The 23846-nt window shown below is 34.5% G+C and overlaps 2 protein-coding genes and 2 long non-coding RNA genes across 6 annotated transcripts; 3 read left to right on the top strand and 1 right to left on the bottom strand.

Annotated features, from left to right (window-relative positions):
* Window positions 1–3222: 3222 nt before the first annotated feature.
* LOC116114281 lies at window positions 3223–5706 on the bottom strand. The gene is given in 5 exon segments (XM_031400439.1): window positions 3223–3492; window positions 3494–3966; window positions 4675–4813; window positions 4943–5318; window positions 5489–5706. Coding segments are annotated over 5 exon segments (1476 nt in total).
* Window positions 5707–9452: 3746 nt separating this feature from the next.
* On the top strand, window positions 9453–10146 carry LOC116114271. The gene is made up of 2 exons (XR_004125527.1): window positions 9453–9744; window positions 9840–10146. It is a non-coding gene; the product is annotated as an uncharacterized LOC116114271 (long non-coding RNA).
* Window positions 10147–12503: 2357 nt separating this feature from the next.
* Window positions 12504–14870, top strand: LOC116114318. Its single transcript, XR_004125545.1, has 3 exons — window positions 12504–12802; window positions 13001–13147; window positions 14271–14870. It is a non-coding gene; the product is annotated as an uncharacterized LOC116114318 (long non-coding RNA).
* A 1543-nt stretch (window positions 14871–16413) lies between these two features.
* LOC116114272 lies at window positions 16414–19655 on the top strand. Of its 3 annotated transcripts, XM_031400431.1 has the most exons (3): window positions 16414–16587; window positions 19267–19301; window positions 19395–19655. In XM_031400431.1, the coding sequence occupies exons 1-3, from the start codon at window positions 16431–16433 to the stop codon at window positions 19473–19475; spliced, it is 273 nt and encodes a 90-aa protein (XP_031256291.1). In that variant the 5' UTR covers window positions 16414–16430; the 3' UTR covers window positions 19476–19655. The 3 variants fall into 3 exon arrangements, 2 of the variants coding, with proteins under 2 accessions (XP_031256291.1, XP_031256290.1); XM_031400430.1 differs by having other exon boundaries at window positions 19267–19655; XR_004125528.1 differs by lacking the exon at window positions 16414–16587 and adding an exon at window positions 17448–17581 and having other exon boundaries at window positions 19267–19655.
* The last annotated feature ends 4191 nt before the right edge of the window (window positions 19656–23846 follow it).

The raw sequence follows: 23846 nt of genomic DNA, 5'->3' as shown, positions 1-23846 counted from the left end.
TCATAGTTCAAGGAAATCTAGTAGCCTTCAACAAAAATGTAACTTCTAATGTGATAGATAATAAATAAATAAATAAAAGTTGGGAAGTTTGCCTGCAGTTTGCAAACTGCAGTAGCAAACTTGAATTGCTATTACTTCAACAGGTGTCCACATGACATGAATACAACCTTCAAAATGAAACTAATATTTCATATACATAATGCAACCCTAAAATTGCAATGCTATTAGCCTATTACTTCAACAGGATTAGGTGTCCACGTGAATACAGAAAAATTGCATCATTCTACAAAGACAGAATACATTTTTTATTTCTATAAACTTGTTCATTGAAAATGATTTCAAACTTAATCAAAAATGACTTCAGAGATAACCCATTAACTAACCAAAAACTTAATGCAAATCCCAGAACTATTCAAACATCAAGTCTTTGTTTTTGTGACAATTACACAGCGAGTCATATTCAAGAATTAATGTCCCAACTCCCAAGCAATAGATAAAAAGGAAAATCAGAAAACATACTAAGTGTGAAAGGATAAGCAATTCAATTTCAGATACAAAAAGATCTTGCCCTACAACAGATGCATACAAGCAAGAGGCCTTCCCATTCAAATATCCCATCAGAGCTCCAATTAGAGCAGTAAAATTGTCATTTCCGTGGCTAAAAAGAAGAGAAGACAGAGAACTAAAATGTATTAAAGATAGAGTTTCAACTAAGAAACAAACCCTAAACAAGAAACTTACTGAAAATTTGAGGCATTGATTAATTACGAGTTATTATATCATGTTTATGAGAAAAAATTATTGAAAAGTGTTTGTGAATGTAATATTACCCTTTTTTAGTGACTCTGTTTGATTCTAACCGGTTAGACCAATGGTCTAATACTATACATCCGATCCAATCTCGGTTGATCTGAGCCAATTAATAGTTCGGTTTTTTAGCTGTTCTCGACCAGATTTGGCCCGATTCTTGGTCTAATTGGTTGAATCAACCTGTCCTAGCTGAGTTTTAAAACAGAGAATTTTATACTGAAATTTATTAGCTACTTTTTATTGAAAGTTCCAATCGAATTTAAATTAAACAAAGGGATGTATTTATAGCATCACTCTCTTTTGAATCTACCTCCAACTAATAAAATTTTATTGGCCTTTTTGGGAAAGATCTGATTGGACCTTAGTAGTACTCCATTTTATGTACAACCCAGAATCCAAATCTCATTGGGCCTGACCTCAATGAGCCTCATTCAAGACAAGTAATTTTCAGTTCCCATTAAATAATTTTCTTTTTTGTTTTCGACAATTTCGATCCTCACAATTAACTAGACATGGTTCAAGCCAAAATGTTGCATACTCTAAGCTATTTTAATGTAGAAATATAAATAATTGCTTTAGCATAAGTTTTTCTTACTCCATTATATACTTATATATCACCCATTGTATTTATAAAGCTATAAGCTTATGATTCTGTTCTCTTAATATTATTATATGTTACTAGAGAAGTTGTCTTACTAATAAAACAACAAATCTCACATTTTCTTACTATTTTCATATAAGCCAAACAACAGCAGCAGGAAAACAAAACCGAGGGTGATATTGTAAATTTGAAATCAAATGAAAGTCAACCATGAAGACTCTTGCAAAAAACATAGAAAACAAAACAAAAACCACAAATTTTCTTTCTATTTTCCCGGTATCCAAATAGAAAGGGTTGTATATTATACTTTTTTAGAGTGTTGAAAAAATCGTAATTGAATTGATTTTGTGGGGTGTTACCGTGCCTTTTTGAAGGATGATATCTCTTCAACTGGGAAAATGTTGAGGAAAAAGAAATTGGATTGATAAATATAAGTTTCTTTTACGTTAAAACATAGATCCCGATGTACGATATAGTAACAAAAATCTATCTACTACTCTTGAACTGTTAGTAAGCTATTAAAATTTATACGCTTATAAGTTAATAAATATTACCAAATTTCCCCTTTATTGTTTATTTTAATACCAAAATTTAACAATAAAGAGATTTTTGTTATTTTTGAAACGCCCTACTACTCTTGAATTGTTAATAAGTTATTAAAATTTATACTCTTATAAGTTAATAAATTTAACAAATTTCCCTTTCATTGTTTATTTTTAATACCAAAATTCAAATTTGCAAGCTCGTCAAACTCAAGCTTAACATTGTAGCAAACGAGTCAAGCTCAATTAGCTCAAAACTTAGCTCCTAATCCATATATATTAAATATACCACTAGATTAGTGGGCCAGTGGCCATTGGATCTTAACTCTGAAGTAAATTGTGAACCTTTTTTTTTTTTTTTTTTTTGTTTTTTTAACTAAGAGGATTTGTGATTAATATAAAACCTAATTTATTGATTTATTAGTATAAAATAATGATGAAAAAATTATCACAATTTCAATATAAATACAGTACATTATACGTAAATGCATATAATAAGATTTGAATAATGTCAAATACTTATTTATTACTGTCAAAAGTATTTATAATAAATGTCATTTGGTATATTCTTTAAGAGCAATACTACACATACATCATTTTTATACAACATTTTCCATACAATATTATGTGATAAGATATGGTTGGCTAATTTAAAATTAAAATTAAACTTTCACCCAATTACATTTTGCCATATAATGTTATATGAGAAATGTTGTATGGAAATGATGTATATGTAGTATTATTTATTCTTTAATTTAAATAACTACAGTACATTATATGTAAATGCATATAATAAGATTTGAATAATGTCAAATACTTATTTATTACTGTCAAAAGTATTTCTAATAAATGTCATTTGGTATATTCTTTGATATAAATAACTTAATAAAAAATGGGGTCACAAAGTAATGTTGTTTTCTTGTTCCTCATCAAGACTTAATGAAATCATTTCCAATGAAACTAAACACCATGGTTCCAACAAAAACTAAAGGCCATGATTTCGTAACTCCAGCCAATGCCCATTTCACCTATGTGGCTACAACCAGTTCTAGCAATTGACCCTCAGAATGATGCAAAACATTACAACAATCAACCAAAAGTCATTAAATCTAGCTTAGCACTGGCATAACAAAGAACCCTGTAGAGTTCATTTGCTCCCAAAAGTTGAGCCACCAGACTGAACAAAAAGCCACAACTTCTCTACTTCCTAATATCGAAGGCCTTTTCCTAGTTTTAAATCAAATTCACCAAACAAGATCTTAGCTTTAGCTAACTTGCACCATTCCCACATCCCAAATCCGCCAGATCAACAGTCTCAAGCCTCTCCTCTTCCGGCAAAACCAACCAATTGGGACTTTGAAAAACTCTCAACCACATGAAATCATCCACATTGCCCCAATTCCCTGTCTCCTTGCTCAACGCGGCAGCTTCCGAATCCTTGTCAATCCCTTCATATTTCAAACAATACGGCCCAAATCTGACCCCATTACAATCCTCAATGATCGGTCTGCTCCTAACTCTCAAATAAAAGTCAGTACAACTTTTCGCAAAAATGAATCCTAATTCAATGCGAAGCCAAAATCAACACACAGTCCTCAACTTCTTCAATCAAAATCGAGCCCGTCACAGGACCCGCGTAAACTCTACAACCCTTTAATTTATTAACAAAAAGAGCGTTCACACAACCCACTAATCTCACCTCACACGAGTCCAAACCCGCTAACGTAAACTCTCCAATTTCGGAACCCTTAAAGCCTCGGAACAATACTTCGTTTTGTTTATCTCGATAACCCGGGGATTCACAAACAGGGAAATTTGACTTTGGTTTTGCTTCATTTGGTGCTGAAACGACACCATTTTGTGGGATCTGGGTTTGGGTTTTGGTGGGTTCGTTTCTGAAGGCGAATTTCTTTCTGGAGATCAACTGTGCTGCTAAGTTCTCGAGATTTTGTTTCAAATCCGAGATGGTTTTGAGAGATGGTCGGACTTCGTAGGAGGGGAGGGAGTAGCGTTAGAAAATAGAAGCTGAACAAAGAGTACAGATGAAACTTGAGGAAATCAACTTAACTTCATTGAATCATAAACTTGGCTACTATATAGCCTTACTGAGCAAATAGAAATAACCGAACAAACGTGAAAATAGCCCACGTCTAAACAACTCCTGCAAGGTGCTGAGAAGACCAAATCACCAAATAACAGAACCCAAAAGAAAAGGTATTTACAGACATAGTGGTAACTAACCACTAAACCAATAAAATAAACATAAAAACTAACATTTCCTCCCTTAAACTGAACACTACAAGCTTCAGTTTACATCAGTTTGAGTAAACTCTCAATTGTCCTCGCAGCTTGACAAAAAGTATTTAACTTGAGTGGCTTAGTCATTACATCAGCTAATTGTTCTTGTGAATTGCAATATACTAATTCCACGGTACCATTCTTAGTAAGGTCTCGAAGAAAATGAAAACGCACATCTATGTGCTTACTTCCACCATGCATTACTAGATTCTTCAAAAGTTATTGCAGAGCTACTGTCACATTGAATAACACATGACTTGCTTTGATTTTGATCTAGCTTTCCCAACACCCTTTTCAACCATACTGCCTAACATGCACATGAAGTTGCTACAATGAATTTTGCCTTTGCGGTAGATAAACTCACTACCGGTTGCTTTTTTGATGACTAAGAAATTGCCCTTAAGCTTAATAAAAAAACAAAACCTGAAGTGCTCTTTCGATCTTCCAAATCTCCAACATAATCATTGCTAGTGTAAGCAACAAGTTCATCATCTCCTCCCTTCCTATAGAAAATCCCAAAATCAATTGTTCCTTTTAGATACCCTAGCACCCTTTTTGCTACCTGTAAATGTAGCTCAGTAAGATTCTCCATAAACCTACTAATGATACTTATTACAAACATTAAATCTGCTCAAGTAGCTGTGAGGTACATGGGACTCCCTACTACTTGTTTGTGGTAAGTCTTATCTACCTTAACTCCCCCTTCATCTTTCACAAGCTTCCAACCAGGAACAATACGATTAAAAGCAGAGTTACTTTTGTCCATTCCAAATCTGTTGAGTACCTCTAAAGCATACTTTTTCTGACTTATGAAAATACCATCAGATTTTTGCAAGACTTCAAGACCAAGAAAATATCTCATCTTACCAAGATTAGTCATATCAAACTCATGCTTAATGAAATGTTTAAACTCAGCAAACATTAATTCATTATTGCCAATAAAGATTAGATCATCAACATATAAACTAACGATCAAAACTTTACCTTCCTTGTTAGTTTTGATGAACAAGGTATGCTCATAGTCACATTTTTCAAAGACTTCCTTCATGAAATATGCTTCTATACGACTGTACCAAGCACAAGGTGCTTGCTTGAGCCCATAGAGTCCTTCTTTAACTTATAAACCTTTTGCTCATTTCCTTTTTGCACATAACCACAAGGTTGCTCGACAAAGACTTCTTCATTCAACTCACCATGTAAGAATACATATTTCACATCTCACTGATAAATGGACCACCTTTTTTGAGCTGCAAGTGCAACTACCAACCGAATTGTTTCCATACGTGTCACAGGTGCAAAAACCTCAGTATAATCTACCCCATACTGTTGTGTGTAACCCTTTGCCACAAGCCAAGCTTTGTGCTTTTCTACTTCTCCATTTTCATTAAACTTAGTCTTGTAAACCCACTTTACTCCAATTGTTTTTCCTCCCTTAGGTAATTCTGTCATTCCCATGTGCCATTCTTTATCCTTCCATTTCTACATCCATAGCTATTCTCCATTTCTCACTTTTAACAGCTTCTTCAAAATAAATTGGATTGGCAACTGCAAACATAGCAAGTTGGACTTCATGCTCTTCCTCAGAAAAACCTTCTCCTGTCTCATAATTGTTCATCCAAACTAGTGGTCTTCTATTTCTTGCTACATTTGAATTGGAAGGGTTGCCTCTGTTTTGAATTAACGAATCAGATGCAGTGACTGCGACATCAGATTTAGTGATTGCAACAATAGCATTATTTTCTTCTGTGTCTTCTTCTATATCATCATCAAAATTAGAGTCACTTTCTTCTTCATTCACAATAGCTTATTTCCCATCATCACCCCATTCCAAATCACACATGATGACTTCTTCATACTTCCTATCCCAATCCCAATTCTTGTCTTCTTCAAATACAACATCCTACCGATTATGATCTTTTGAGAAATTGGGTCATAGAGTCTGTAAGCCTTTGATTCTTCACTAACTCCCAGCAATACACAACGAAAACTCTTTTCATCAAGCTTTGTTCTTTTACTGTCATGCACATGAACATGTGAAATGCATCCAAAAACTCTAAAATAGTCAACTGAAGGTTTGAGCTTACCCCAAGCTTCTTCTGGAGTTTTGTTTTGTACTGCAAATGTTGGATTTCGATTTAAAACATGCACCGTCCAATTTATAGCTTTAGGCCAGAAGGTTTTGGGAAGTTTTTTCTCCGATAGCATACTATGAACCATATTCATAATGGTTCTATTCTTGCGTTCCACAACTCCATTCTGTTGTGGCATATATGCAGCTATTAACTGTCGTCGTATGCCATGAACATCACAAAAATTTGCAAATTCTGGGGATGTGAACTCGCCTCCTCGATCAGTACGCAAACTTCTAAGAAATGAACTTGTTTCCTTCTCAACATGAACCTTAAAACTCTTGAAAACAGCAAGAGCTTCTGATTTTTCTACCAAAAAATAAACCCATGTTTTTCTACTAAAATCATTAGTGAAAGTGAGCAAGAACCTTTTCTTGCTGTTTGAGATTGGATTGATCGGTCCACAAATGTCTGCATGCACTAACTAGAGAATTTCAGCAGCTCGCCAGTTACTTTTCTTTGGAATTGAAGACCTGTGTTGTTTTCCCACCAAACAATCTTTACACAGTTTAGAGGGAGGCTAAAATTGTGGTAATCCATTCACCATCTTCCTTTGTTGAAGAGTCTTCAAAACTTGAAAACTCAAGTGGCCATATCGACAATGCCAAAGCTACAAAATGTCTTCTATGACCGTGTTAAAACAAGTACATGAAATGGGCTGGGATAGAGCATGAACACAAACATCCGATTTGAAGACATTTTGGTTTCCATAATCAAACATTTCTGTGAATGAAACACCTTACACTTTCCATGTTGAAACAAAATGGTAAGCCATTTTTCTTGCAATTGTCCAATACTCAGCAAATTATTCTTCAACTCGACATAAAAGACTCCTGTGATGATCTGTGTCATTTCATTCACTTTCAACCTTACATTCCCCTTTCCTAATACAAACATGCTTGTGTTGTTCCCAAGCTTCACTGAATCTCGAAAGGTTCCATCAAAATCTGAGAAATAATCTTATTTTTCGCACATATGATTGCTGCATCTAAATTCCAGAAACCACGTATCTTCTTGATTGATTTTGTTTAGATCCACATACACCATCAACAACATCTCCTCTTGATTCTCTGCATAGTTTGCCTCTGTCTCTCAACTTGGACATTCCCATGCAAAATGTCCTAGCTTGTGACAATTATAGCAGTCCATTGGGGCCTTATCAAAAGATCTCCTGTTGCGCCCTCTTCCTCTTCCTCTATAATTTGCACAACCATGACCTCTGCTTCCAGAGTGATCTCCATGCGTAACTTTCAAAGCTTGTTCTTCTTCTAACACATGAGAGTTCATGCGTTGTTCATGAACAATAAGACTACTCTGTAGCTCATCTATGGTTGAAGTGTCTAAATCTTTAGACTCTTCAATGGAACAAACAACATAATCAAATTTGGAAGTCATAGACCGTAAAATCTTTTCAACAACAGCAGTATTTCCTTTATCCTCAACATTGACTTTCATTTTTTTGGCAATGGCAAGAGTGCGAGAGAAATATTCGTTCACAGTTTCTCCCGGCTTTATGTGAAGAATTTCGAATTCTTTGCTTAAAACTTGCAAATTTCCACGCTTCACTCATGTGGTACCCTGATATTTCTGCTTCATAGAATCCTAGATATCCTTCGCATTCTTTTTGTTTAGAATTGTCTCTAGGATAGAATGATCTAATGCTTGAAATAAATAGTTCTTTGCCTTCAAATCCTTTAACTTCTGATCTGCAATGTGCTTCCTCTGTGCATCTGTGAGAATAGCACCTTCAGCCACTGTAGGAACTCCATTCTCCACAAGTCCCCTATACTCCTTTGAATGGAAGAAGTTTTCCCTGAGCATTGCCCAGTGATCATAGTAGCCATCAAACTTTGGAACAGCTGGCTGGACAAATGAACTATCTATCGTCATCGTTCAAGTAAAACACACGTAGAAGACTGCTGCTTCTAAATAATCAGGCCCCTGTGAGGGGCTTTGATACCAAATGTTAGAAAATAGAAGCTAAACAAAGAGTATAGATGAAACTTGAGGAAATCAACTTAACTTCATTGAATAATAAACTTGGCTATTATATAGCCTTACAGAGAAAATAGAAATAACTGAACAAACATGAAAATAGCCCACGTCTAAACAACTCCTACAACGTGCTGAGAAGACCAAATCAGCAAATAACAGAACTCAAAAGAAAAGGTATTTATAGATGTAGTGGTAACTAACCACTAAACCAATAAAATAAACATAAAAACTAACAAGTAGCAGTTCTCGGCGACGAGTTTCTCGAAGGCAGAGATATCTGGGAGGCGAGAGGGTTGGTGGTGGTTTGGAGCTGAGAAGTGATGGAGTTTTTGGAGTTGTTGAAGCGGGAGAGGAAGGCGGAGGTGGATGAGTTAGGTAAGTCGACTTTGCGGGTTTCTAAACAAGTTTGGTGACGATTTGATAGACGCTCCAGCATCAACTGGTGTTTCTTTTGTAAACTTTGATCTGGAATTTGGTTGGTTTTTTACTAAAGATTTTGATCAATTTTGTGTGGAAAATTTGAGTTCATTTTCAATATTAATTTGACTAATTTTTTATTAGTTAAAGGTTTATTCTAAATTTTTTGTTTTATATATGTATGTGATAGAGTTGGAATTTAATTTAATTATGAGTTTCATACATATTGTTCTAGGTTTCAGGAATTATTTATAGGTTTCAAGTTTAATGTTTAAAAAAAAAATGGTATCAACTCCTTTAAATTTCAAGTTAGTATATGTTATTGGTTTCACATTTACATTATAGGTTTCATATATATTATGCCAGTTGTCAAGTACTATTCATAGTTTTTATTTTTCAAATTCACATCGGTAGTTTGGTGAAATATCTGCACTCACCCATAATTTGCGGTAACAACAATATGGTACCCAAAAAGTTTGAAAATGACAATTAACCACATTAGTAAAATTTGTTTAAAGAAGGACAATATGGTAATTTTATATCTAATAAAAAAATAATCCTCAATTTTAAATTAATCCATGTCCCCCTAAATTTTTATCTTACTTTTTGTTCTCTTCTCTCTTTGGATCTCATCTCTTCTACGCCCTTACGCCCTCTTCTCTCTCTTATCTTTCTTCTTCTTCTCTCCCTTCTCTTTCTTTCATTTCTTCTCCCTCTTTTCCCTCCTCCCCTTCTCTTTCTTTTCTTTCTTCTCCCTCTTTTCCCTCCAAACCACTAGGCAAGAACCCAACACCGGAATATGGACTGAGAGGGTGAGGGCTGACAGAAACCGCGTCAGTGCAACGGGAGGGGGCTGGCAGGGTGAGGGTTGCAGTTGGGTGCCGGAAAAGTGGTGCAAACCACCAGCGGCGGTGCCCACTGCAGCCAGTTGAGAGAAAATTCTCTCCAAAAGGTTTTTCCTCTTCCATTTTTTAATTTTTTTCAAATTTCTATAATTTTTTATTGTTTGGGTTGGTAGTGTTTGAAATTTGTGGTGGTTTGTGGCAGCGGTGATGGCTGTATTTGGTGGTTTTGCTGGAGAGTTTGGAGCTGGTAGAGGTCCAGGCACTGGAATCGCACCCAGCCGAGACAAGAACAATTTCATTTTTCTTTTTCATAGGTTTTAGCAATGGGTTTTATGGGTTTGATTTTTGATTTTTTTTCCTTCTCTTGTGCTTATTATGACTATGATTGTTTAGTTGAGATGTAAAATGAATTTGATTATGGAGTTGAGATGGAGGATGAATTTTGAATGTGGTGTTAAGATGGGGGATGAATTTCAATTGTGTTTAAATTTATGGGAGGTGATTTTTTCTGGCGATTCTTGATGAATTTGGGTTGGAGTTTGAATTAATGGGAGTTGAAAGTTTCTACAAATCTTGGTTGAATGAAAGGATACCGTAGTCATTCACTCTTATAATTCTTTAAAAGAGTTGCGATTTCCATTTACCAAACTTCTCCTTCATCTGCAAATGTCACTTCATCTCCTTAAGATGCAAATTTGTGTACAATCATTTTTGTAAAGATTTTTGTGAAATCTGTTTTGGAAGACTTCTTAAAATTTTGTTGTTATAAAGATTAAGTTTAACTTTTTTATTAATTGAAGTTGTTTAATGTAATGGTGGTTTTATGGATTAATTTAAAATTATAGATGAATATTAAAAATTATTTTTTGGTTGGATATAAAATTATCATATTGTCCTTATTTAAATGAATTTGATTTGAAGGAAAAGTGGGTAATTATCATTTTTAAACTTTTTGGGTATCAAATTATCTTTACTATGACTGGTGCATGTCGTTGGGACTAATAGTTTCAAGTATAGGCTTATCAATTTCAAATACAACATCATTAAGGGTCAAGTCCTTTGTAATTTCAAATATTATGTTATAGGTTTCAAGTGCATTATTTAGGGTATTATTTATAGGTTGAAGGTTTTTAATAAATTAATAATTTTATCTTTAAAGTTATATTTTTGAAAATCAATATGTGTTTTGATAATATAATTTTTTTTAATTTACGTTGTGTGTGTATATATATATATATATGAATGGACTATAATTTATGATTTTGAAATATATAAATAATTTTATTAAGTTCAAGTGTGTTTATTTTATTATTCCTATTTTATCTTATTCAAAATACATGTTTGTTTCACTATTCACAAAATCTAATCTTATTCTATTTAATTTAAAATATTTAATTTTTTTTAACCTTTTAGGTTTGTTAATTTAACTAAATACCCCGAACAACAAAAGTTTATAAATTAACAAAAAAACCTTCATCCATCCACATATTATCGATAGCCGGTGGCTGGTTATCAGCATTTAATGAGTGGGTGAGGGTATTTTTGTTAATTTAACTAAATACCTTCAAAAACAAAAGTTTATAAATTGACAAAAACACCTTCATCCATCCACATATTCCCGATAATCGATGGCTGGTTATCGACATTTAATGGATGAGTATGAGTGTTTTTGTTAATTTTAAACTTTTATTGTATGAGGTATTTAACTAAATTAACAAATATAAAATTTAAAGATAATCTTATCAAATACATTTTTAAATTCAAAATCCATTCTCAAAATAATAACTCAACTCGAAATTTTTAAAAATACTAATTAAAATAATAAAACAAACATCCGAGAGTATTTTGTAAAAAATTATCACCATCATATTCTCTTGCCTTTCTAAAGGCCGAATTCTCGGTTTTCTAAACGAGTTGGGTTAATCGATTTTGCGGGTTTCCAAAAGAGTTTGGTAACCAGTCTCTTTATGTGGGGCCGAATTCTCGCTTTTCCCAAAGCGGAATTACTGTACCCGCCCAATCTTTTTATGATTTACGTCTTTCTTTGCAAAATATATAAACTTTTAAGCAAAATTAAAACTCAATAAACCCTAATCTTAGGTCAATCATTTCAATTTTTTTAAAAAAAAAAAAAGCCTAAACACATATTAAAATGTAAAAATTTAAACACGTGAATAGGTTTAAGTCGTCGTTGCTCGCCATGATAAAGTAGATCTAGAGATTTGAGTTTTTTATTTTTATTTTTGATGTTAAGTTCTCTTGTATTTTATATTCTGATATATTTGGTTTTGATTTTATTTTTATTATCAGTTGATGAGTTTAGAGATGTTGAATGATGGAAAGATTTGAGTTTGTGTATTGTGGAGTGAATGAAAAAGGTGAAGAAGAGGATGTTAGTTAATGAAATTTGAGAGATAGAATTTTATTTTGCTAATTTTATTTATTATGAGTTAAAAAGTAACAATCATTAAAATAAAGGCTTTTAAGGGTAAAAAGAAGTAATTAAAAGGTCAGAGCTGGTCAAAGAAAAGTTTCCCTTGAACCAGGGTGGAAAGCTGATGGTTTTTGAAACTGGGATACTAGATTGTTCTTCCACCAAACCTAAGCCGCGCGTATAAACTCGTTAGTGGTGGTTCCATCATCCATGGTGGGGGTGAGAGGGAAAGGAAAAAAGGAAAACAGGTGGAGACGGGGAGGAGAGAATGGAGAAAAGTAATGGAAGGGTGGAGAAGACTATTTTGAATTTAATGTTGGTTGGACGAAGTTAGGATTTTAGGGGTTAGTTGATTTATTTCTGGAATGTTGAGGGTAGCTTGACTAAAATTGCAATAATTGCCCGAAAATCTTCAATTTCCCAAACTTTAGGGGGTAAGATTTTTATTCGGTGCATAAATAACTCATTTCCGCACATAAATTCTTCTCACATCCGCACAGAAGACATCTCGTGTCCGCACACAAGACTTCTCACGTCCGGTAGTTGACTTGGTTGCTGCGTTATGAAGTATTTTATCCCTTCAGTTGACTTAAAACAGATCACTTGGTTCATCGTTTTGATCTTTACTGATCTTTCTTCAGTGTGACGGACGGTCTGGACAAGATGACTGAAAGTGCTCTCTGCCTATATTCACCGGATATGTTGGTGTCAGCATACAAGAAGCGATTAGGGTAATAAGATCTCCCCCCTTTGTAAGAATTATCACGCAGAAATGCTAGAATGAGTCTGTAGAACTAGTTTTATTTTCCTTACTTTTGTGTTGTATTTATATCAAAGCATTTTTGAATGATTCGTACGCAAGGTATTTATGGTCCTTTTCATAAAGAATATAGATCACAGATCTAAACAAACAATTGCTTCTTAAGCAGAAAATGGGATTACCACTCGACCATCCAAGGAGGAGGGTTTGGGGAATCGATGGTAACATCATCCTTATGTTCGCCAAAAGAACATCTATCTGGCTGGGATATTCTTCCGATGCTCAATCATGGCGCAGCCAACACCAACAATTTCAGGTGTGTTATTTTCTATCTTTATCATGGTTAATTAGCTTTAAAATTCTGGGATTTAAAAAAATATATTTTTACGAACTAGGAATTCCAAAGCTACGCGTACCTCTTTCAATCTTTCTCCGCCGTATTTTCACGTATTAGTAAATTAAATTTGGGACCCAAAAAAGGAGTCCTAATGGGCTTGTGTATCTGAGCCATCAAAGCTATATTTATTTTCTCTTTCTTTCCTTTCTTTTTCTTTGCTGGATTAATAGACAATTATTTTGTTGTGTTAGTTTTATTGCTTTGCGTGGCTATGATAGAATAGAAATTTGTCTATCAATGTATATAATTGATGAGAACAACTAACAGGAACATAGTAGCTCCGAAGTTTCTCCTAATTGATATAGCAAAGAGCTTATAATCTACTATATCAGTGAATGAACTTGTTATACCCTTTAGCAAAGAGATTAAGGAATTTGTTATTTGTTATGATAATGAACTCTAGAATTAAGAACCCTATTATTTCTTAGAACAAGAACTTTAGTACGTGAGCTTTCTCTGTTCTTAGAACAGAGAACATTAGAATGAGACCCTAAATGCCCATTTGTAGAATTTGCAGACCTGCACCTTCTCCTCCTTGAACCAGAACTAAACACCATGGAAATCAGAATCGCCAGCACCATCACCTAATCAATCTGTATTCAAGAGTCTGTCTGTAGCTTGTTACAGATGGATATACAGAAATTAGGAGTATTCAAGAAAGACTGGCTTTACATATGCAAGAGTTAGGAGTATCACATCCAGTAATCTGTTCTGTAGAAATCCTAAGCCTCTATGTTTTAATTCAGACAAAATAAATTTCAAAGAGAAGTTTACATCCTTTGCATAATACATGAAACATTCATGAATTATGAAATCTCTAAATAAAATTGTTGAGAAAAGTACTTTTTTAAAATTAATTCTTAATAGGAACCCCATGATGGGCCTGTGTATCTGAGCCATCAAAGCTATGTTTATTTGCTCTTTCTTTGCCTTTTTTTCCTTTCTTTTTCTTTCGTGGATTAATGGACAATTATTCTGTTGTGTTAGTTTTATGGCTTTGCTTGGCTATGATCATAACAATTATCATGTCTTCTTGGAACAGTGTTCAAATACACGCCGGAGTATAATGTTCTGGAAGTTACCCAACTCGCATTCATGAATTACCTAACTACAAACCCAGTCAGTGAATATAACAGTGGTCCTACCATGATCAAGCTTAGTGAACCAGGAACACGATTCTTCATCTCTGGTGGACCTGAGAGCTGCTTAATTAAGCTCTCCATTGATGTGTTCTCTCTCCCAGGCTAGGCTCGCCAGTGACAAGACCAGGAACACGATTCTTCATCTCTGGTGGAGACGGCAGCAGGGCTGATGGAGTCGTCGAAGCGGGAGAGGAAAGTAAATGTTGATCATTGATGTGTCAGGTGAGTTGAGAGACATAGAGAAAAGTGCTTTTGAAGAGATAAGTGCTGTTGAGTTTCTGAGTTAAAAAAGCACTTTTGACAAGAATTTACTTTAGAACATAGATTTTGTGGGTCACACTGTGGGCTCCACTTTTTGCTACAACTTTATTCCCTCACGTCCAATCTCCTTTGACTTATCTTTGGTAATGATTTGACTTTTGACTAATTAATTATATTCTTTGGATTTTGTTATTGGGCCTAATTAAACTGTTGATGAGCCCAAAAATATAACTCTTTGTCATTACGATATTTTATATAATAGATTATATATGTAATATCAATTTATCTATATAAATTATCAAAAAAGTCAACTCCAGTAAGGCTAACATCATACCAGGCTCGTGCATCCCAAATTCTAAAATCTAAAATGAATGAATATGATCGTTGCTATGTTTTCAATTAGTAATATGACTGGATTTCTCTTTGATGTAGTTACTATATTTGTGAGATATACTCGTTTATTTCATTATCGCAATATTAATTTCTTACAATATTTTAATTATAATTAATGCTGAAATTCAATCAAAATCATTCATTATTTATTTAATTCACATAAAGTTTAGTAAATGTTAGCCAAACAAGTTTTGACATTGTAAAAATCTAAATTAAAATTAGAAAAATGAAATTTACCATCAATTTCCTACAATTTCTTATTATAATTTATAAATTAATAGTACAGTTACAGTAAGGTTACCCTAATTTTACATTAATATTATTATTTGTCATGTGGAGAGAGGACAAAATACAATTAAACAAAAGCAAATAACTTCCAAACTGAAACTAATTAATAAATAAACATAATTAGAATTTGAAATCCAGATCCGATTGGGCATTAGTGGGACTCATTTAATCTAATTAATAAATATAAGATTAAATAATAATGGATGGTGACGTGGTAGCTTGAAATCATCTTTCTAAGAGTTGAAACCAATGCATGCATGGTGACAGCAATCAAATTGTTCTCAGCTAATCAATGATGATTGTGTGATCAATTAAGCAACCTCGTTGTTTAAATAAATAAAATTTAGTTACTTAATTACTTATATTATCAGAGGATTAATTATTAATTAAGAGTAAATATCAAATATCATTAATATTATTATTGATAAGAAAAATAATACAATTATCCTAAATTATAATTACAAAAATACCAAATTAAATAATTAAGAAAATATATTGGTGGATATCTAGCCATATGTCATGGGTCAACTCTGGATGAAAACCCAACCTTCTACTACAAAAAGACTCATCGGCCTCTACTTTTTAAAAGCTCCAACAGTTTGGATTGAGTTTATTTACAATTCGTCGCAAGAATATAAATTTTGGTAGTAAAATAGTATTTTAAAAGTCTGTGGATAGAAAAGTATCATTAAATTATGAATAAATTTTACAAAGACACATACAAATGGGGTATACAAAGATAATCTACACCCTTGATTTTCATGATTTATCTCTCTCTCTATTTTTCTTTTTCCATTTTTTTCTTATTTTTTTCTTCTGACTGATGTCACTTTGTAGTCCTCTTTATATGGTCTTTGTAAAGATATCATTTTTCTTAAATTATTACTTGGTTGGGAAAAAGTTCGTTAACTCATTTTAGTGAAGATATGAAATCAATCTCCAATTTGGTTGTTCTAAGATATGAAATTTTAGGTGCTTTCTTATTTGAAATATAAAAGTAATTGTGATAGTTGTTTTTTAATTAATTAAAAAGTAATATAAACATGTGTTTATTAACCGGTTAGCAATTATGTACCAACCCACATTTTTAAGACGGTTGCGATTTGAGAACGACAACGATGGCGGTGAGAGGTTTATTGGCAATGGCGGCAACCATGGCATTGATTCTTTTTCATTTTGCAGGTATACGTGTTCACGCAGGAGTTGATCATCACCTTCTCTGGTCTGATTCTAGTCCTGGAATGATCTTCACTTTCTCCCTCGGTGACAATCTGGGTAAGCTTCTTTCTCTATTTCTTTTCTTTCAATGGCTGCGCTATATTTAATAGGGGTGTGAAAACTACCCTAAACTTGAAAACCGAAATCGGACCAAACCAGCTTGTAAGGTTTGATTCGGTTCTATGAAAGCTTTCGGGTCTGAAAGATCATCGCTTTTTCAGTCTTGGTTAGCTTGTTTCTTTATCCTTTAATGGTTGCGCTATGACCTATATGTGTAGATGTTCACATAACACACCACAAAATTTATGAGTAATAACACTAATATTGTGAAAATTATAGAAAATACAGTTAAGATTACACATCTCCCAAAATAATTTCTTCGTTTTTAATCACTTTTTCTTGAGAAACGTGTTTTTTTTTCATAGATTTTGTTTGTTGTCGTACTTGTGAATTATAATGGTATTAAATTATGATTATGGTATATTCCATAGGTTTGTGATTTAATAATGGTATTAAATTATGATTATGTTGAGATGTGCAAGTAGGCTTCAAAGCATAAAGATTTTGAAGGGGAGTATTTGTAATTTGGAGCATATGAAGGCTTAATTTAGTTAATTTTATGTAAATGAGCTCTGATTTAGTGATATGAAAGAAAGATAGCCTCAAACAAATGAGCTTTAGGACTTTGATTTTATTCTTCCATATATTTAAATGTTTTTGGTGCATGAAAAGGTTTTTTTATATGCGCTATGGACAAAATCCTTGTGTAAAAAATTGCAGATTTTGAGGTAAACCTGGTATTTGGTGAGTCAACTTCATCTCCACTCCCTCAAAATCCATTCGATCTGGAAATGGAACTGTAAAGAATCAACCATCTTAATCCAACTGAAGTTTCTTTATCTTTTTTGTTCATATCCCCACCATGCCTCATTGCCTCCTATATTCCCTTCACCCTTTGTAAGAGACAATTTTGAAGGCTATTGATAGGGCACTTGGCACCTCCAAGATAGATGAAGAGACCCAAATCTTGAGACTCTTCTGAGGAAGAGAGGTAAAACACCTAATTTATTGTCTTCTTTTTAACAAATTCATGTCTCAAAGAAGTTCAACTGAGTTTCTTTCTTTCCCCCCCTTTTTTTTTCCTGTTTTACAAAAATAACAAAAAAATCCATATCCTTACAGCTTTATCTTTACCATTTTGTCAAGCTTACTTTCAGCTTGCTTCCAATTTTTAATTTTAATGGTGTGTTTTGTATCTAGAAGCTTGTATCACAATTAGAAATTATGAAATAGAGCATTGTTATTGTTTGAAGGTGGAAGTTGTGATGATTGAATGGCAGATTCAGTAAGAAACTCCTATGTTCTTATTTTCTTTCTTTTTTTATGGATTGATAATAGGAGATTCCTTTGAATGTTACTGAAAAGCTTGATCTAAAGGCAAGTAGAGTGGTTGTTGATACTTTGGTCAGGTGTCTTAGGGATTCCATCAGTTCATGAAACGTATGTGTAGAATAGATTCTGGATTCTTCAATTGTCGTAGCTGTGTCCAACTTCCTCAGGGTCAAACTTTTTTTTCTTGAACCTCATCACCAAAGATTCTATTTTGGTTTTAAAGTTTCATCTACTCTGAAGAAAGTGGTTGAATGCTTTTATTTTTTTCCATTTCCTCTCTTGATTTAGTAGCATTCATGATTCTTGGGAAACCCTTGGTAAATAAGCTGCATCTTTGGCATCTTTTTTCCTGACTTCTCGTAGTTTGTTAAGTTTGCACCTCCTTTGAAAATGATGCTCCCTCTTTTTGATTGTTATCTTCATCTGAATACTTGTGGCCCTGGATAATGAAAGAAAAAGATTGCTTGTTTTGTAAAGTTGGAGTGGTTTTTTCTTAAGGTTCTGATACCACTAACAGGAATTGTATAGAGAAAGAGTATGAGTCCACTTTGATTTGAATAACTTTTCATCACAAAATGGGGATTGATTATACTTGTATTACTTGAGAGGCTATCTGTAGCTTGTTACAAATAGAAGGACTGACCTTTAATCATACAAGGGTAGGAGTATTCTTGAGACCAACATTCAATCTGTTGTGTAAAAATCCTAAGAATCCATGTTCTAATACTTCAGTCAGAGTCTCTTGGCCATGGTTATTTGCTGTCTTCCTATTTTTCTTTCTTTTTGTTTCATCAATTAATGGACAATTATTTTCCTGTGCTAGTTTTACGATTTACTATACATTGGAGGGTTTGTAATTCTGATACAACTGTTTAATGCTGCTATGATAGAATGGAAACAGAAACTTGTGTATCAATATTATTGAACAAGTACAATTAATAGGAACATAGGAGCTGAGAACATTCTCCTATTGATATAACAAAGAATATCATAGAACAGGAGCTTTCGTATGAGAAATTCCTCTGTTCTTAGAACATTACAATGAGAGACCTAAAAGCCCATTTTTAGAATTTGCACTGCGCATGTAACTTATATTGCATCATTTGGTTACTGCCTTTGTGAAATTTCACTGGCTCTGGAGTATGTAGGTTATGATATGTTCTTGGCTCTGGAACTTCAGTATGTGTTTGTTTTTTTATTTTGTATTTTTTTGGAGGTTGCTCTTGGGGTGATTATAGCTTTAGTGATTGTTTTTGAGGATCCTGATCAGGGTTTGTTACGTTTTTATGTTAGTTAGAAGTAAAGATTTGTGAATTAATCATAACAATTAGCTTCATGTTGCAGTGATCACTAACAACACACCTGATGGCTTTCTACTGGTGAGTGCATTGCATCACATAAATTGTAATACATCGGAACCATTTAGTGTAGAGACGGGAAGTGTGACCGTGATTCCATTGACTGATACACAGACACGCTTTATAATCAGCGAACAGGCTGATCTTTGCAGAGATGGCCTCAAGTGGCAAGTGAATGTGAGAGATCCAATGTAAGGGGTCAATGAGGCTCCTTGACCCCTGTGCGTGTTTGTGGTGCTGGTGAAATGATCATGGACTCATGGTTCATTGCTTGGATTGATGGTGGTTTAGTGCGAACAGTATGGTAATCTTTGCCACTTTTTGTTGTAACTTATAATGCATCATTTGGTTGCTGCCTTAGTTGAATTGATTGGCTCTAGAGTATATTATTGCCTGTGATACCTGGTCTGACATTGCACATATATATTGTCTGTTCTGCAGCTGTTAACTTCTTGTTAATTGCTATTTTAATTTTACTAGTATGAGGAAGCCACCACTTTATTTTTTCTACACATTTCAAAAGGAGAGTGAAAAAGAGAGCGTTGCTAGCGCACTTGTTGTTAAGTTCTCAAGAGTGATTATGTTGCTAGGGCTAATGTTACTCTTATTGTTAGCGTTCCTCTGATCATCAATCTAAGGGCTGACAATGAGGGAAATTAACATGAGTCTTCATCTTAGGTGTTCCTGCTCCTGGACCTCCAGCTTTTGTAGCTCATACGAGTTCTAGTGGGGCTGATGGTATGGCGATAACTTTTAGAGGCTCAGTGGTTGTTTTTCGTTTGGGTGTAGCTTGAATAGATGAAAAAGTGTACTTTAAGCATCATATTACGTATTAAATCTGTTTAATCTTTTAGAAGCATGCTTGATCCATTTATTATTATTTGAGTTAAGCATCCAACGGTGGGTTTGTTTTTTAAGGCGAATTTGTTTATGGGTATCAATGAGATTTTGCTTCAAATCCGAGATGAGTTTGAGAGGTGATCGGAATTCGTAGAAGGGGAGGGAGTATGAGTTCTTCAAGGGGAGGTGATAGAATTTTCTCTTATTTCTTTTTTAGTCAAAGGGGTAAGGGGTTTCAATGATCCGTTTTAGTAGTTGGGTAGATAGTTATCCAAGTTCAAATTGAAATTGGGCTTTGGGCCAGGCAGCCCTTGAAATATGACTGGTCTTCGTATATTAAATGTGTTTAATCAGTTAACAGCACACTTAACCCGAATTGAGAGATAACCACACTTTGTAGGAGTAGCGATAGTACAACTTCTTCAAGGGTGGAGACGCAGCGGAGCAGACAGGGTTGTTGAAGCGGGAGAGGAAAGTGAAGCTTGATCACTGATGAGATGAGTAATGTGAGTTGAGAGACACATGGTTGTTGATGAGATGAGTCATGTGAGTTGAGAGACATATAGATATAGATAAGTGCTTTTGACTTCCGACTTTGAAAAAAACCCTTTTAACAAAGAATTGAGAACATAGATTTGTGGGTCACACTGTCGGCTCCACTTTTTAGTTTTTATAGCAACTTTATTGCTTGAAATCCAATCTCCTTTAGATTATCTTTTGTTAATGACCCGAAAATATAATCGCATATACTCAACAAATTAAATCAATCAATCAAACAACCTAATAGATTATATATAAAATATCAATTTACCTATATAAAACTAATTAAATTGATTGTGTTTTACTTTTAATTTGACTTTTTAAAAAAGGTCAAGTAAATAATTTTTCCATAAATTATGAGGTTTTGCTGCAAATTCGAGATGAGTTGTAGAGTTGATCGGAATTCGTAGGAGGGGAGGGAGTATGAGTTCTTCGAGGGCAGAGATGACGACGAAGATACAGGGTAGACGAGAGCGTTCGGTGGTGATTTGGCGTCAGGAGGTAATAGAGTTTTTGGAGTCGTTGAAGCGGGAGAGGAAAGTGGAGGTTGATGAGTCCGGTGAGTCAAGTTTGCGAGTTAACGATGATAATAAGTGGTTTACAATTTAGCACTTTTGGTTAAAAAAACTGAAACAAGGGCTTCAGCAATCAGAAAACGCAATGTCTGCTAGTATACATATTCATTCCAACATGAATAAATGAAATTCAGAAAGACATATCAACCAAAATAAGAAATTTTTAGATACACGAAAAAGAAATAAATAATAAAATAATGAAGCAAATATGGATTGGCACTCATGAGGCAAGGCGTCAGGGATCAACATAGACGTACAACCTGAGCGTTCTGCAGAAATTGCCGGAAATGAAGTACAGATCGCCGGGTTGAGTCAGAGAGATAACGGTGTCGCCGTCGTCATAAACTTGATGCGGCTTCTTTGAATCTGTATTACAGGTGGTGTATAACAGTTGGGGTACTTCTTCCACGTCATAGTCTTGGGTGTACCTGAAAACTGCCCCAATAACAACACATCAATCGTTAAAAACAAATTTAAAGGGAAAATCAAGTTAGAGAAATATATGAACTTAGAAGTAGTACCTAGAGCGTCTCCCACGCGAGCCTGAATGGTTGAAATATCAGAATCAGGACTCCAACCTTTAGATCCACCCACATAAATGGTTGTAGCACCTGCAGAGCAGAAGCAGCAGAGGATGAAGACAAGCAGAGCGAAGTTTGGAGCCATTAATGAAATTAAACGTGACTAGAAGAAGTTAAAGAAGAAACAGAGCAACCGAAGTTTTAGCGTAGCGAGAAGCAGTAGCTGGAAATTATAAGTAGAAGAAATGTTGCCATTATGACATTATCTCTTTATTTAACTCTACCCACGTTGAATGAATAATCATGATCCACCCGCATCTTCCAGAATCTTATTACCATTCAAGGAAATTGCCTTTGTTTAATGGGCAAAGGACAAGTTCCCACACAAGGTTTGGCCAAATCACAATTCCCATCCAAAAGGTTTCAAAACGATAGTTTGCCTCCCATCCATCCAATTTTTCCGTTATTTTTAACTGCAGAAGGAGAGAATAGTATATCCAGCTTATTTTAATTTTTTATTTTCTTTTAAATTATTAAAACATTTCAAAAATTATATAAAATAAATAGAAATTTTGAAAATTAAAAAATTGTCGGCCAATTGCTGCTGGCGATTCTCAGAACCATCGACGGTGGCCAGTCTACTGCCACCGCTGGCACTGTCGGGTAGATCTCAAGTCGATTTATCCAATGGTACAAATAGAGGAGCCATTGTTGACAACACTTGGCTGGAAAAGTGGTAGACGTTTCTCGCTTTTTTGGGTCAAATGCCGTCGACGACGACTTCAACACAATTAACAATCAATCACACCACCCGCTTTTCCCTTCGTCCGAATCATGGCCGTGCCCTCACGGATCTGCCTCAATGCCGGTGGTTGTTGAGATATTGCAGAAACGTGTTCCAATATTTCCTTTTTTGTCTCGTATCGATTGAAGGAGGGTCAAACTAGCGGTGGAGAAGGAAAGAAGACTGGAAGTAAAGATAAAACTGAATGGTGGTGGTGCTGGCAGTGGTTCTGACTACGAGAAGAAGTGGCTGTAGAGGAGTAGCAAGAGGAGGTGGCGGCGAAAACGAAAGCTACAGTGGCTGACATTTTTTTTTTTTTTTTTTTCTGTTTTCTGATTTTGTATAAAGATCAAATTAGGAGAGAGTTCTGATGGCAAAAACTTGAAAGAAACGAGAGGTGTTTGGGGAGAATTTGGGAAGAGGGAGAGGGGGGAGAGGTGAAGAGATGCAGATGGAGAATGAGTGATATATATCAAGATATGAAGGGGGGAGGCAAGTGGAGATGAAGAAGAAAGGTATAATTGAATGGAAAGAAATGAAGGAGACCGGTTTTTGAGAGTGGATGAGATACTGAAGTGGGTTGGTTTGTATAATTAGGAGAAAGAAGAAAGAAGAAAAGAGAAAAAAAGAATTAGGGATTTTGCTTTTCAATTTTATATAAGGGTGAATTGACATAATTGCCCTTTAATTGTTTTGTGAAATTACTATTCTATCCTTCTGTTGTTAAAAATAACAGAAAAATTAAATGGATGGGTGGGAAACTGTCGTTTTGAAACCTTTTGGGCGCGAACTGATGTTAGGCCCAAACCTTGGGTGGGAACTTCTCGCTCGTCCTTGTTTAATTCGCTTTCATGTACAAGCATTAATAATTTGACATGTCACGTACCGTACCATCTGCTTTAGGCACATGTCATAAGACTCTATAGAGTCTCTCCACATGTCATCTCTTCAAGCTTATATCCCCACGTGGCCTCCTTCCTCCAATTTGTTTTTACTAATTTTTTCTTAATTTTAAAATGATAATAGAATAAATTAAAAAGGTAGACAATTAATATAGGGATAATTACATCACCCCCACGTAGGTCGCCTAATATTCCAAGCCCCCGCACATATGGGAAATTGGACCATAACCCCTATTTTTGACGAACTGTTTGGTTAACTTATCAATCTTAAGGGCATATAAGTAATTGAGCTAGGACTAAAAAACTCTAGCAATAAAATGCTAATATAATTCGTTTGTGTTTAGATTGGACTAAAGGGTTCTCTAGCACCCAAAGTATTGCCTGACCCCTAAGACAAACAAACA

The sequence above is a fragment of the Pistacia vera genome, unplaced genomic scaffold (assembly GCF_008641045.1).
Source record: "Pistacia vera cultivar Batoury unplaced genomic scaffold, PisVer_v2 Contig706, whole genome shotgun sequence".
In the NCBI taxonomy this organism is placed as follows: domain Eukaryota; kingdom Viridiplantae; phylum Streptophyta; class Magnoliopsida; order Sapindales; family Anacardiaceae; genus Pistacia; species Pistacia vera.
The sequence above is the reverse complement of the archived record's forward strand: the minus strand, read 5'-3'. Positions and strand labels throughout refer to the sequence as shown.